This window comes from Vigna unguiculata, chromosome 11, assembly GCF_037176805.1.
Source record: "Vigna unguiculata cultivar grain cowpea cultivar isolate G323 ecotype 2 chromosome 11, ASM3717680v1, whole genome shotgun sequence".
Lineage (NCBI taxonomy): Eukaryota > Viridiplantae > Streptophyta > Magnoliopsida > Fabales > Fabaceae > Vigna > Vigna unguiculata.
Genome location: NC_140802.1, coordinates 33,888,016 through 33,902,636, shown reverse-complemented (window position 1 = coordinate 33,902,636; position 14,621 = coordinate 33,888,016). Strand labels below are relative to the sequence as shown.

General features: G+C 31.2%; 1 protein-coding gene across 3 annotated transcripts; it reads left to right on the top strand.

Annotated features, from left to right (window-relative positions):
* The first annotated feature begins 4,587 nt into the window (after nt 1–4,587).
* Nucleotides 4,588–8,289, top strand: LOC114168716 (basic leucine zipper 34-like). 3 transcript variants are annotated; one of them, XR_003600748.2, is made up of 5 exons: nt 4,588–5,796; nt 6,094–6,184; nt 6,283–6,409; nt 7,217–7,451; nt 7,840–8,289. XR_003600748.2 is itself a non-coding variant. In XM_028053624.2 (4 exons), the coding sequence occupies exons 1-4, from the start codon at nt 5,129–5,131 to the stop codon at nt 7,384–7,386; spliced, it is 1,056 nt and encodes a 351-aa protein (XP_027909425.1). In that variant the 5' UTR covers nt 4,588–5,128; the 3' UTR covers nt 7,387–8,289. The 3 variants fall into 3 exon arrangements, 1 of the variants encoding a protein (XP_027909425.1); XR_003600746.2 differs by having other exon boundaries at nt 7,619–8,289; XM_028053624.2 differs by having other exon boundaries at nt 7,217–8,289.
* Nucleotides 8,290–14,621: the final 6,332 nt, after the last annotated feature.

The window sequence follows — 14,621 nt, the reverse complement described above, 5'->3', positions numbered from 1 at the left end:
TTGTAGTGTTTACTTTTAGTTGAAATAATTTATTTTCTTAATTATAAAAATTTCAAAGAAAACAAATTGTCATGTTTGGTTAAACTTAGTGTTTCTACAAAATTTTAAGTAAAAAATTAATTTGATGAGTTTTGAATGTATTAAATTGTAAGATTGAAATTGCATGGAATTCTAAAGGGAGGATCCATAGGTCATTGAAATAATAATGCAAATATTACAAATGTTGGTCAAAATGAACGTAGGCCAAAATACAAATGCAAAAAAAAAAAAGTGTCCATTGTAATTGTGGCTTATATGACTACCACCACAACACAACCATGCCACTAGATCATTACCATGACATCTCCATCAAACCAAATCACATCTTCTACCTTGATGAGCAATCCTATATATTTTGATACAACATGATTTGTCATGACAGAAAAAATAGGAATATATTATTATGAGTTAAATATGTTTTTAGTTTCTAAACTTAAACAGAAAATTATAATTTGTCCCATATCTCAAACTTTTATATATTTTTGTCCTCAAATTTAAAAAATGAATGAATTTTGTCATTTTAACCCAATGTCGTTAACTCTTTTTGTACGTGTGAAACATCAAACATCGTTTTAGGAATATTGCATTTGAGTTGGAACATATCAAATGGTGTAAATAGGTTAAACGTTAGTTTGAAATGTTTAACACGTTAAAAATATTTTATGTAATTAGGTTAAAAGGATTACATCTATTCATTTTTAAAGTTTAAAAGACAAAAGTCGTAATTTAGACTAAAAACATATTTAAACCTATTATTAGTTTAGGAAAATTTTACATGTACACCTTTTAAGTTTTTCTACTCCTATCACACAAGTAGAAAGAAAATAATATTTTTAATTTTGTAGTTAACTCTTTCTAAATTGTTCTATATTTTAAAATAAAAAATAATATGATTGAAATTAGATATGTATTTACTAGAATATGGATGTTTGTCTATCACCACCCTATTATTTAATGCAAATTCTATTGTTGGGACAGAGACTTTGATATATAAATTAAAACCATGGAATTAATCATGTCAGCCAAAGATATTAAGAATGTCACCATACACCAAATTCTTAAAGGATTCCACTGTGACAACCTACGACAAAGTCTAAGATGTGAAATCATCGAAACACACTAAGCAAATTTAAATAGTGGTTTCTCCTACATCTATGATAATATATAATTTAAATGAAAATGCAAGTACGAGAATATCAAATAGCTCTTTGGAATTGATTAAACAATAGATGGATGTAGTATGAGTGGTTAACATGTCTTAACAAATTACTACTTTAAACTCATCACTACAAATAACTGATGATATAGTTTTATTTTGTTGGCTAATCAAAATGGCTTAAATTGAGAATGTTTTCACAATCTCTCCAAATAAAAATCATCATAATGAACAAGTACATAATAATCATCAATAATATAATCCAAATAACCAATTAAAAAATCATTATGCAATAATGAAAGGACAAGATGCAGATCAAATGTTACATCAAATAAGGAACTATGTAATAAGGACATCTATGATTGAGGAAATTATAAAAAAAATATTTTCAAATCAAAATAATCTTCAAATGAATCAGACGATAGAACATTTGATAAATCAACAATGGTATAGCATTTTGATCAGACATTATTTTGTATCTCCATTTTCATATTTTTGTATTAGGGGTTGAGTTACAAAGGGTTGTAAAATCCCAAAATTTACTAAGTTCTATTAGAAAACTAGAGAATCAATGGAAAACGTATAACTCAATACCAAACTGAGTGTAAAGAGAACTTAAAGATGAAATATTTCTAAAGTTCATGAAAAATGAATTTATTTGGATCACCACACCACCTTCAAACTCAATATATATTGGGATTAATTAAAAATTATTTTTCATGAAAATTTGATGGATTTAATGAACATCAAAAGATGACGCTAATGTGAGTTTGATGGATTTAATGAACATCAAAAGATTTAATAGTGAAAATATTGATGGTTTTTTAAATCAATTTAAGCAATTGATATCAAAATGTTTTACTCAAATAAATAACTCAATTGGTATGGTCGCAATAGGGTTAACATTCCCGATAAAGAAACAATTGGTAAATTAACTTTTAAGAGAGACAACACAATTGACAAACAGAGTTAGAATAATTAAATAAATAAATTTTAAGAAAGAAAGATATAAATAATTGATAGGACAATAAATAAAGATTGAACAATTTATGTAGAAACTTTTTTGGTGAAATAATTAAGGAAGGGTAATGAGATAAATATTACACAAATGAAAAGTAGTCTCCCTTATATGTATACATTGTTATAACAAGAAGTGAAGGAGAAAATGATCGATTAAACTTGTAACTTTGAAGTATCAAAAACACAAACAAATTAAGTTAAGTGACGATAATATAATATCTCTTTAGAATAAAAGAAAAAAATAGTAAATATTGTAATTATCCTAATATTCATTTTGAATCAACATTTATATTCATTTTAAGAATTTTTTTTATGAGGATTTGGGTTCAAAGCTTAACATTGTCTTTTAGCAAGTGAGTTTACTCGACGCGAGTTCGTTTAAAATGGACTAACAAATTTAATGTTTTTTAATTTGATTTAAAGTGTTTGAGTGTTTTATGGCTTCATTGTGAAAATGAATTTTACAAATAGTTCACTTATATCGTAAATCAAAGTCACAAAAATCTTTAATTTACTTGATTTTCGCGTTATGTTGACTATAATCAAAATCATGCATTTTTTTTTTCAAAGATCATATTTTTAGTATTTTTTTGTTATTGAGTGTAAAAAATAAAAATAAAGTGGAGAGTGATAAATGAAGAAGAAAATGATGAAGAACAATTTTTCAAAAATGTAAAATCCAAGAAATTAAATTACTAAGGATAAAATAGAAATTTATAAAGGAAATGAACGTGAATAATGACCGAAATTGTTATAATCAACATTGATCTTGTCATTTTTCTATTGACGGCGTTTGTTAGTATGTTTGAAATTATATTCACAATTTGTCATTTTTATACATTTGATTCATTTATTTATATTTTCCCCCTATTTGAAAGTTACTTGGCATAGTAAAATACAAGAAAAATACATAAATCAAAGTAACTGCCCTAAAAACTACCTACATTGAGCTAGTTGTTTTCTTTGCTTCCATATTTTGTGACAATTATTGCATACAACTTCCTTCTTGAGTTGGTCTTGGTATTTGCTTCCATTGTTCTTTTTTCGATGTCTTTTTTCACTTTCAAATTTATTATTTTTGATATCTTGTGCTTTGGTCGAGTTTTTTTGGATGTTTCAAGAGTCCTCTACCTGATATATCTTTTCAATATATTGTTTGTTTTGACACTTTCCTTTTTTATACCTTCTTCCATAAAAAACATATTCATCAAGTTTTTTCAATTCGATTATTTCTTGATATCCTCAATATATACATAAGTAATTGTCCAAGGTTGATTGAAGTTTGAAGAAAAATAAAGGAAGTTCAATTCTAATCCATTCAAAACTCAAGTTATTTTAAATAGTTTAATTCTAGTATTTCTTTTACTCAGAAAATGACTTCTATTCTGATATTTTTCATTGCCAATTTAATCTTTACTCCTTTATGCAACATTTTTATATTTACGTTTGTTTAAAAAAGTAAAACATTTTTTTTATAAAAATAGTCACAAATATCAAAGTCTAACTGATGTTATAAATTTAAACTTTGTATGTTTAAAATTAATTTGATGTATTCAAACTGAAAATCAATTCAGAATTACTAATATACAAAAAAAAATGCCAGAAAAAAATTGTTTTAGTTTAAACAATTTACTTTGTTTAATTATCGAAATTTCATTGAAAACAAATACTTAAATACATGAGAACAAAATTAATCCGAGTCATTTAATCTAAGAACACCTACTATGCATAAATAACTTCATAATATGCCCCTAAGCATGTGGTAACTTTTGTTTAATTAAGACATGTACGTATTGGTAATTTGAGATTGTTACTACCATCATCAAAAACAATATTTGTGATAAAGTAATATAATTTGATAATTATATAGGATTTAAATTCGAAAATAATGGATAAAATAAAACAAATGTATATGAATCGATTTACATGGTCACCTACCAACCCATGTGATTTAAGCACGTGGTGATTGTTGATAGATAAAAACCCGAACCCATATGATTTCACCAATCACTAACCACCCAAAATTATCCCATTAACTCTTTAACCTTTTCCCCAACATCAGGAATCATCCATTCAAACCAAATTACCTAATTTCGTTTTCATCTTAAATTCCTTCCACTTCAAGCTTTTTTAAACAGGTTAGTTACGCCTTTGCCTCTAACTCCCACCATTCCAATTAATTACCATGCCTTATTATTGCAAGGAAAAAAAAGAAAAACCTTAACCCGACAGTTTAATTAGTTAAAGCAATTGTTGTAGAAGGGTTAAAATTAGAGATGGTAATGTAATATTAATATGGTAAGAAGAGAAGAAGAGAGAAAGGTAAAAATATAAAAGAAAAATGATGAGACTATTATTATAAGGGTACCCTACAAAAGGGACGGTCACAAGGGCACGTGGTGGCTGATTCCCACTGGTTATTTATAATTAAACCAGTGGCGACTTTCCAGTAATGCCGTTGAGTTGAGGAGACCCAACCCCTTTCTCCTCCCAGCTGTTCATAGCTGTCCAATCTCTCTCTCATCCATGTGACCCCACTGCACAACACACATAGATGCAGATACCCCAGAGATTTATTGGGATTTTAAAACCTCCATAAACATTTTCTTTTCAAATAAATAAATTTAATTAAATTTATTTCTTCTTCTTCTTCTACTCCTTCTTCCTTTCTTCCCTTTAACATTCCCTCACCTTTCTCAACACAAGCTTCTCTTTAACATTGTTATTCATGTGCAACTATATATATATATATATATTTATATGTGCACATAGATAGACATAATATATATATATATAAAGCCAACATTGTTTTTGGTTTGGTTGGGTTTGGTTTGAGATATTTATATACATATAGTCTTCTTCTGTTCCTTTCTTCTTCATCTTCATTTTCTTGAGAGATTGCGTTGATTAAGAATGGCTCAATTGCCACCAAAAGTTCCAAACATGGCACCCAATTGGCCAGACTTTTCTTCTCCTCACCAAAAGATGCCTTCCCTCAAAACCATGGCACCAAACATCTCAAACCAAAACCCTTCATGGGTGGACGAGTTTCTTGACTTCTCAGCCGCCAGGCGCGGTGCTCACCGGCGGTCGGTCAGTGACTCCATCGCCTTCCTGGAGGCGCCAATGCTCGATCATCACTGCAAAAGCCGCGGGAGTGACGGTGGTGGTGACAATGAGAACGAGTTCGAGAGGTTTGACGATGAACAATTCATGTCCATGTTCACTGATGAAGCTTCGGGGAATAATAATAACAACAACAACAATAATGATACCAATAACAACATCAACGACAACTACAATAGTTACAATAGTAACAATAACACCATGATGGCTCTCACACTTTCCTCCTCCAACCCTTCTACACCCTCTGATCACAACAGCATCAACGACGAGAAGGAGATGAACAAGGAAAAGGAGGAGGAGGAGCACGAGAAGAAGCATGTCAAGAATGAGTCAGATGAGGATGAAAGCCAATGCAAGCAAGAAATCACACAAAACCCCGATGATAGTAATCATAGTAACGCAAATGCAGCACCTTGTTCCAGTGAGAAAATCACAGACCCCAAGAGGGTCAAAAGGTATACTTTCTTAAACATTCATCTTCAACTCATGCTCTTTTAGTTCTTCCTCGTAAATTTGCATTGCATTGACCCCTATCACATTCACTTCGGATAATAACGTTTTACAAAACAAATGGATAATGTTTTAGTTACAACACAAACAGGTAATGTACTATGTAAATATATATGTATTTCATGTTTTTTTTCTCTCTCTCTCTCGATAATGTGAATACCTGTGACTATTTAATGTTTATGAACTATTCTTGTGGAAAACATGATATTCATAATCTGATTCTTCGTTTTGCATTATCTCAGAATCCTGGCAAATAGACAATCGGCACAAAGATCAAGAGTGAGGAAGCTGCAATACATTTCTGAACTTGAACGAAGTGTGACTTCATTACAGGTGCATTAATTTAGGTGACTGTAACAGTTATATACAATTAATTAACAATTAACATGGTTTTGTTTGCCTTAACGTGTTCATTCTGTGGATAAATGAAGGCTGAAGTTTCTGTATTGTCTCCACGAGTTGCATTTTTGGATCATCAACGTTTGCTTCTAAATGTTGACAACAGTGCTTTGAAGCAAAGAATCGCAGCGCTGGCCCAAGATAAGATCTTCAAAGATGGTAATTGCTTTACGTGTTATCTTCTATTATTAAACTATATCATCTGCAGAAATTTTCTTCTTCAGGAAGCTAATTGTTGAATTAATTACACTTATCGATTGAAACGGCTGAGTCAGTACTAATTAAAAGCTAAACGTTAATAACCTTCAGATTAAGGCTAACTTGGTAAATCGTACATTATCTAAAATTATTATCATCAATTAGTTTGCATAAGTAAAAAAAGGTATATATATAGTATATGGTAAGGGGTTAGTTTTTCATATCTAACTTGAAGGGAAAGTAATTAGACTGTTTTTTTTTTCTAATTTAATATATGTCTATTTCTGAAATCCTTTTATGTTAACTACTGTCAGTATCATGGACTGCACCTGTGTGTGATAAAGAGTTAGTTTCAAGCTTTAAGAGTTATGTTCACGAGAAAAAAAAATGATATAAAAAAAAAACACTTTTTTTGTAAAATCTAACCTGTACTTTTCAAATTCAATAACAATAAGCATGCTACTCCTCGAAGTTGGTCTAGTATTCAGGATCATGAAAAACTAAATACATTGTACTCTTTGCCTCTTTTTACTACTGCAAGTTATTAAGCAAACTATGTATATAATTTCGTTCCTGGCAGAAGAAACATGCCAATTATTAAGTTGCAGAGTCATATTGATTTTAGTGAAAAGGGTTTGCATGCAAAGCATATCTAGATGAGTGTGGTAATCATGCATGTACTCTGTGATTAAGTACACATTTATATGTATATAAATGCAAACAAGGCATGAAATAATGAAATGACGTACATATAATATAAAAATGCAGCACATCAAGAAGCACTGAAGAGGGAGATAGAGAGACTGAGGCAAGTGTATCAGCAACAAAACATAAAGAAGATGGAGAATGGTACAGGGTCAACATCCCAATCTCCATTACCATCTCCAAAACCACGATGTGACACACTCACTGAAAAGGAACAACTTATCAATGTCTGAAGTGTGAAGCCTCCCTTGAACACTCACTCACTCACTCACTCACTCACTCACATATGTAAGCTAAGGTAGTTTATTAGATGATCTGTGATTCCTTTCAATTTTAGAAAAGAAATTGCAGAGTTTTGGAAATGGAAGAAAAGAAAAGTGTTTTTGTATTAACTGTTGTTGATTGAATGTGAAGAATGTTAATGAAAGTATTTAATAAAAGATATGTGATGAAATATGAATGCAGAGATGATGATGATGGATTGTGATAGAAGAATAGTTATAAAAGTTGGTAAGAAGAAAAAGGGTGGGTAGGGAGAGGGTGAGAGATTTGATTAGGGAATTGATGAAGGAAAATGTTGCATAATGGGGACATTGGTGGTAGGCTTTTGCTATCAAACTGAGAGAGTCACGTGATGTGTTTGCTTTAAAGAAAGGGACCACTCAAGTTGCATGATTGGAATGCAGGGAAACACATGTGCACCAGTGACATCAAACAAAGGGTGGAAGAAAAAAACAGTTGTGTCTGCTTTAACTACATGGGAGAGGGAGGTATCTGTCGGAGATTCTTTCAGTTTTTTTTTTTTTCTTTTTTTAATTATGTGGTCTTGTTCCTTGTCTTGAATCTGGATTCTTTTCGATTTTTGTTTATATTTTGTTGGGGGGGTTTCAGTTCAAGTTGGAAAACAAAGACTAGTGGACGTGTGTGTTGGGATGGATGAAAGGAAGGTATGTCATTGTCAGAGTGAAAGTGTTGGGTTTTGGTGAACTTTGTTTTACTGCTTTTAAGGGTTGTGATTATCTTTATTTCGAGTGTTAATTTGAAGGGAAAAAAAAAAAAAACAAAGTGTAAATATTTAGTTAAATTGACTAAATTGATTCTTGTAGTATATGGTCAAGTTTTAACTGTTGCAAGAACTTTATGTGTTATGGTTTGATTATACTCCTTCATAAGATTCCTATTAAAGCATTGACATTAGAACTAATTAATTAACTTGGTTCAAGTGTTAAACAAATTTATGTAGAGTCACTGGGATTAATTAAGGAAATATGGTATGCAATATATAGTAATGAAATAAGGAATGAAAACTAATAATACCGATCGATACTTATATAAGTTGAGCCTGGTTGAACTTTCTCAAAGAAGATTTGGCCTTTTACAATTTTGCTATGGAATTTCGATCTTTTGGTTTTAGTAAGATCAAACCAATAATTTAATATGAATTCGAAAATGCTTAATTTTTATAGAAAACACATAAAAAATTGGTATTTATGAGATGTGTAATTCAATGCTAAATCTATACATAATTAGGACAAAATTCCTTAGATGTTGGAAAAGCACTCGTTTTGACCAAAACATGAAGAAAACATTTGACAAGGATTGACAGCACAAATAAATTAATAAAAGGTAAAACTGTGACTAGAAATAATAATAGGAAGAAAATAAATTGATAAATGTAGAGTTTTGTTATATAGATAATGGACAGAGAATTAGTTTGGCAAAATGATTGATAGCAATCAGCATCTAACGATCACAAGTAGAGATGGTCATCCTCACGCCATGCCACGATCTCACTCCAAGTTAGTTTTTTTTTTTTTTAGTTTTGTTATTATTTTTTATTAAAGTGTTATTATTAAATTAGATAGAATGTATAGTTAAATATTAGTAGTTTTCAAAAATACTTTATTGCCAAATACATTGGTATATTGGTTCCAGAATGTCTCTGACAAATTTTATTAGATTTTGGAACTTCTGTGTTTTTGGGCGTTTTGCTACCCAATTTGATTTGAGTTGTTCATTAGGTAATTATTAATATTCTGTTTGAAATTTAATACATTATTTGTTCATTCTTTCTATTTTAAACATTTCATTAATTGATTGTAATTACATTGATTGAAAAAATAATTTTATTGACGTATCTATGGAATATAAATATTGTCAGTGTTGGATTAATTGAGTATATATAAGTGATGATTACCATATGAGTGGAAGAATTTATAAAGTTCACTCGACGTAGCGCTAGTAGTTTAGAAAATAGAATAAAGATGAAGTGATCCTCTCCGACAGGGATGCAAACGGGGTGGGTAGGGTACGCGTAGTAATTTTTCCGTATCTTATCTGTTGGATAAATATTCGTCCCATACCCGTATCTATATCTGTCGGGTATCCATTATGCGGGTACCCGTCTATTATTTTATATCCGCAGGTATTCAGGGTACCCGCAGGTATTTACAAAAATATTTAAAAAAATATATGTTTAACCATAATTAGTGCTTAGATCAACAAGTCCCCTTTCTCCGTGAAAAACAAACAAATAAAAAATCACTACCAATTTATATTGTAGTTTATTTTTGAATAAAATATTAAAAAAATTACTAACTTCATCAATGTCCACCTCTTGTAACATTGTATAAAGTTTCATGTTGTTCAATTTTAATTTAGAAGAGCCTGAAAACATAAGAAATTCATTAAAAAATTTTAATAATCACTTAATTAAAATATCTAAGTAAAAGTATTAATTTCATTACCTTTCATGTTGGTCCATAACCAGTCTTGGAGACACATCAATGTCTCCATAATATCTGGAAGTAATTTATTTCGTTGTTGGGTAAGAATGAATGAAGACTCATAATATTTTTTACTAATATATATATATATATATATATATATATATATATATATATATATATATATATAAGGGTATTTTTCTGAATTAAAGTTTAGCGGGTACGGGTATCCACGGGTATGGATACTATGATACCCGTACCCGCCCCATTAACATGCGGGTATCAAAAATACCCGTACCCACGGGTAGCGGGTATCCATTTTTAATATCTGTTTCCTACCCGTTGCGGGTTTTATCCGTGGATACCTGCGGGTACGAATTTTTTTGACATCCCTACTTTGTGAATTGCTTGAATGGGAGAAAAATATTGGATGTTTTCAAAAGTAAAGAATATCTCTTGTGTTGGATTTTTGAAGAATTATATAACATGGATGTGGCATGGTGAATTGTTAGACATGTTAAGTATGTTAAACACATGAATCCATTGATCGGACAATGGACAACAGATTAGAGAACATGATTTGTGATGTTAGAGTATAATCCTTGTTGAAGTGGTGTATAAACATATGTCGATCGATGCAAATATTTTGTTATATCACGGTCAAACTAACTTCACACAATTATCAACAGTGTTACGGTTGATGAATTTGAATGCATCGAATGAATGGACTGATAAAAGTACGGGTAGTCATGAATTGAATTTTTAATGATCCAATCTACAACCATTTTAGATCCAAATAATTGGATCAGATTTTCGTTCCAAATCCATTTTTTCAGTAAAACTAACTTGGATTTTTTTAAAATCTAGATCCAAATATTTGGATCAAGATTTAAATCTCATCCAAACATTTGGATCAAATTCAAAATTCAAAATCCATTTTTTATAAAAGAAATTTAAATTGAATTTTCTAAAACTTGTGTCCTTAAGGTCGACACAATAAAATTTGGCTAAAGCTGTCAATTTGGCAAAACCTACAAGGCTAGGGCAAAAAAAGCTCACAGTGCAAAAAAGCTCCCCATTAAAGAAGCCCACAAGACCAAAAACCACACAAAAACCATGTGGGTTAAGGCTCGTCCATGGGCTTTCTTCTTAAACATGAAAAATATATTATTTTTTAAAATATATTATTAAACTTTTCGTCGTCCACTCAAGGTCGATAGGTTTAGGACCCATCCAGGTCGTCAGGCTGGGCCAAGCCGACTAGTCTAGGTTGTCGAGCCGGCACAGTCTATTTGACTCGTAGTGTCGGCACAACATGGTCAAGTCATAGTGTCGGTTGGACCTCATACAATCGAGTCGTCAGGCCCGCTTGACCCGTCAAGGTCATCGGGTTTGCCCGGTCCATACAGATCGTCTAGCACGACCCATCCAAGTCGTCGGGCTGACTCAGCCTGTCCAAGTCATTGGGGCTGACTCAGCTTGTCCGGGTCGTTGGGCTCACCCGGCCTATCAAGGTCATCAGCTCTGCCCAGCCCATACAAGTCGTTGGGCACGACCTATTTCAGTTGTCAAGTCAGCCCAGCCCATCCGGATCTTCGAGCCTAATGTCCTAAATGGGCCAGTCAGGCCTATCAAACTTTTTCGGGTCGTCGGGCCTAATAGACTCGCTTGGGTCACCGGGCCTGCCCTACCCACTCTTGTCTTTGGGCTTGCTCGACCCTTCAAGGTTGTCGGGTCTGCTTGGTCTGTACAGGTCATCGAGCACGGTGCGTCCGAATCTAAATTTAGCCTACTCTATCTCAACATTTAGCCTAACCCAACTAAAAATTTAAATTTGAAATTTGGATTGGATTTATTGGATTATCAATATTTGAAAATCTCTATTTAGAGAATGGATATCCAATCCATAAAATATATAATATGTAAATCCATAAAATATATAATATGTATATTAGATTGAAATCCAGATCCATTGAAATCAATTTGAAATGGATTGGATTTTTAATAAAATAGATTTTAAATGGATTGGACAGAGAAAAAGTGGATCAGATCAAGAAAATTAGATTTTTTGCCCACCCCTAGATAAAAGATATAAAAAATTGTTTCACTTGTTGAAGGAAATGCTTCCACTACAAAAAATTGTGTACGTTCTTGGACATATAACCTATAGTGTTAAGCCAAGCATGTGAATCCCAATGCGTGAATCTCGCATGTCGAAATGTATCTATATTGGACTTGTTATATTTTTATGGGGTACAACGAGACATGTCGTTTAAGCAATACACGAGAAACGAAGACTCACAATGTTTTAGTCATTGTATCAAGGTAGTTAATATATGACCAATATGTATTCAACCTTTGACTGACAAAGTTATCATGGCCTAGATGTACCAAACCAGTCTTATTTGAGATGTATTAGACCCACCTTGGCTGAGATGTATTAAACCCTCCACCAGCATATCATCAACCTTAGATCAAATGGCCCCTACCCATCTTAGGAACATAATGTACAAAAGCCGCATAGGCTGAGATATACTCGATTCCCTATATTGGTAGTGGTGCATAGACCGAGATATATTGGATCTTATGTCACCTTGTTGAGGTTGACATGGTGTCGATAATCTTAAAGCCGATATGATCCTTACTCACATATAGTTATTACGATTTTAGTTGGGATGAGCCTGATCCCTCTTGGTGTTCATATTACTTCGTCGAGATAATCTCGATATAGTGTTAACTAAAATGTTCCTGGCCCAATATGTCTTGAGATGTTATCAACTTAATGTGTTGAGATCTAGACGACTCTACCCCCTATACAGTAGCCCTTCAGACTCTCAATTGAATGAAATTGAACAAGAGACTTGACATTTAACCAATTAAAGCAGATATGTATTAGAATACAACATCCCTTTATGTGGTTCTCCCCTTGGACTTAGATATGTTTGAAAATAAAGTTTGAACTAAATTGCAACCTCTTTGGGCTAAGATATGTTGGAAAATTAGGGTTGAACTAAATATTAACCTCCTTTGGCCGAGATGTGTTGGAAAAGGGTTGAACTAAATTGCAATCTCTTTGGGCCGATATATAATGGAAACTATAGGCCTTAATTAAGTGGAAAGCTTTGTAGGTCGTGATGTATTGGGAAGCAACAACGATAAAATAGGTTAAAAATCCTCGTGCCTTGAAGTACTTTGGGAAGTGACAGTATTGAGTTGGTGGAAGTTCCCATGAGCCAAAATGTATTGGGAAGATCAAGGCAATGTATTTCTAATTACATTGAAATAGAAGTAGATCATGTATTTTTAATTACCAATTTTATTCTTGTATAGAATTAGATAAATGTTTTGCTAATATGCTTGTTTAATTGTTAAAGTATTGCAATGATTTTTATGAAATTATGATTGAAGTATTGCCTTTAATAGTCATTCTTGTTTGAAAATATGATCTAAAAGTTGTGCCTTATGATTCTCATTAAGGGAAAAATTCTTACACTTTGTATCGTAGCTATTTACAAAAGATGTTGTGTTTTACTTTCTACATTTAATTACTTTTTATCAACTTTAATTGTTAATTAAATATTTATTCATTGGAATGCATGTTATGTGAATGATTTATTTTAATGAGGGTTTTTAAATTAGTTTTTTATAGTATTCATTATTAATCTAATGCTTTGTATCTCATATTTATTATATTACATTTTAATAGAAAGGTATTTGTATTCATCTTAGACAAATCTTAAATACATGTGCTGGATTTCCAATATTATTTTTCATCCGAATGAGTTATTGAATTATTTATTTTTTGAAAATAAGATTATTATTTTCATGTGTAATTTGTAATAGAATCTTACACGTGTTATCAAGGGTCACAAAGATCTACATTGAATGAAATTCTTTTTCTCTATTTTCTAATTTGAACCAAAAGATTCCTAAATAAGTATATATATATATATATATATATATATATATATATATATATATATATATATATATATATATATATATATATATATATATATATATATATATATATATATATATATATATATTAATTTTTTTCTTTATTAAACCAGATAATTCCTTCTCTATTTTGGGTTTGGTAAATATCTTTTTTGTAGATCTTTAGTGAGAATTTTTTAATTCATTTTTAACAATTCAAAAGTAATTCTTAAAGTATCCTTGTCATCTTTAATTATACAATGTTGTGAGTTGTCATGAGTTGTTGAACGAGGTGGTGGATGACAACACCCTGATTTTTCTGCAAAAAATGATTTATAGTTATTGATTTAAATTGCAGTTCTAATACATATTTTTCTGCGAGATTTATACTTGTTGATTATAAAGTTGAAGTTCATTATTGTTATCATAAGTGAATTGGGTGGGTGATGGAGGAGCATGGAGAGGTTGAAGGGCCTAAAAAGGATGAAAAATAAGGACCGTCATTGAGATGTTGGAGAAAGAAAAGAGTATGGTGCAAGAAAGGCCAGATTTGGAACTTGAAAATGAAATAAGAAGGCATACACAATGAATTTGTTTGGAACTTGAGGAGAAAAAAAAGAAGGCTTATACAATGAATTTGTTTGGAACCTAAAGATAAAACAAGAAGTCATGAGAACATTGACCTTTTTATGGAGAAATTATTCGAACAAAAGAGTCACCAAGAGAGGGAAAAACTAGAGCTATCCATGTTATAGGATATTCAGTTAAACATGAAAAAGTTAGAGGATCAAATATCATCGTAA

Bases quoted from the DNA above. Each gene is read 5' to 3' on its own strand.
- LOC114168716 (XM_028053624.2), top strand. From the start codon at position 5,129: ATGGCTCAATTGCCACCAAAAGTTCCAAACATGGCACCCAATTGGCCA. The intron at 6,185-6,282 runs GTGCATTAATTT...GGATAAATGAAG, and splicing joins GAAGTGTGACTTCATTACAG to GCTGAAGTTTCTGTATTGTC. The intron at 6,410-7,216 runs GTAATTGCTTTA...ATAAAAATGCAG, and splicing joins AGATAAGATCTTCAAAGATG to CACATCAAGAAGCACTGAAG.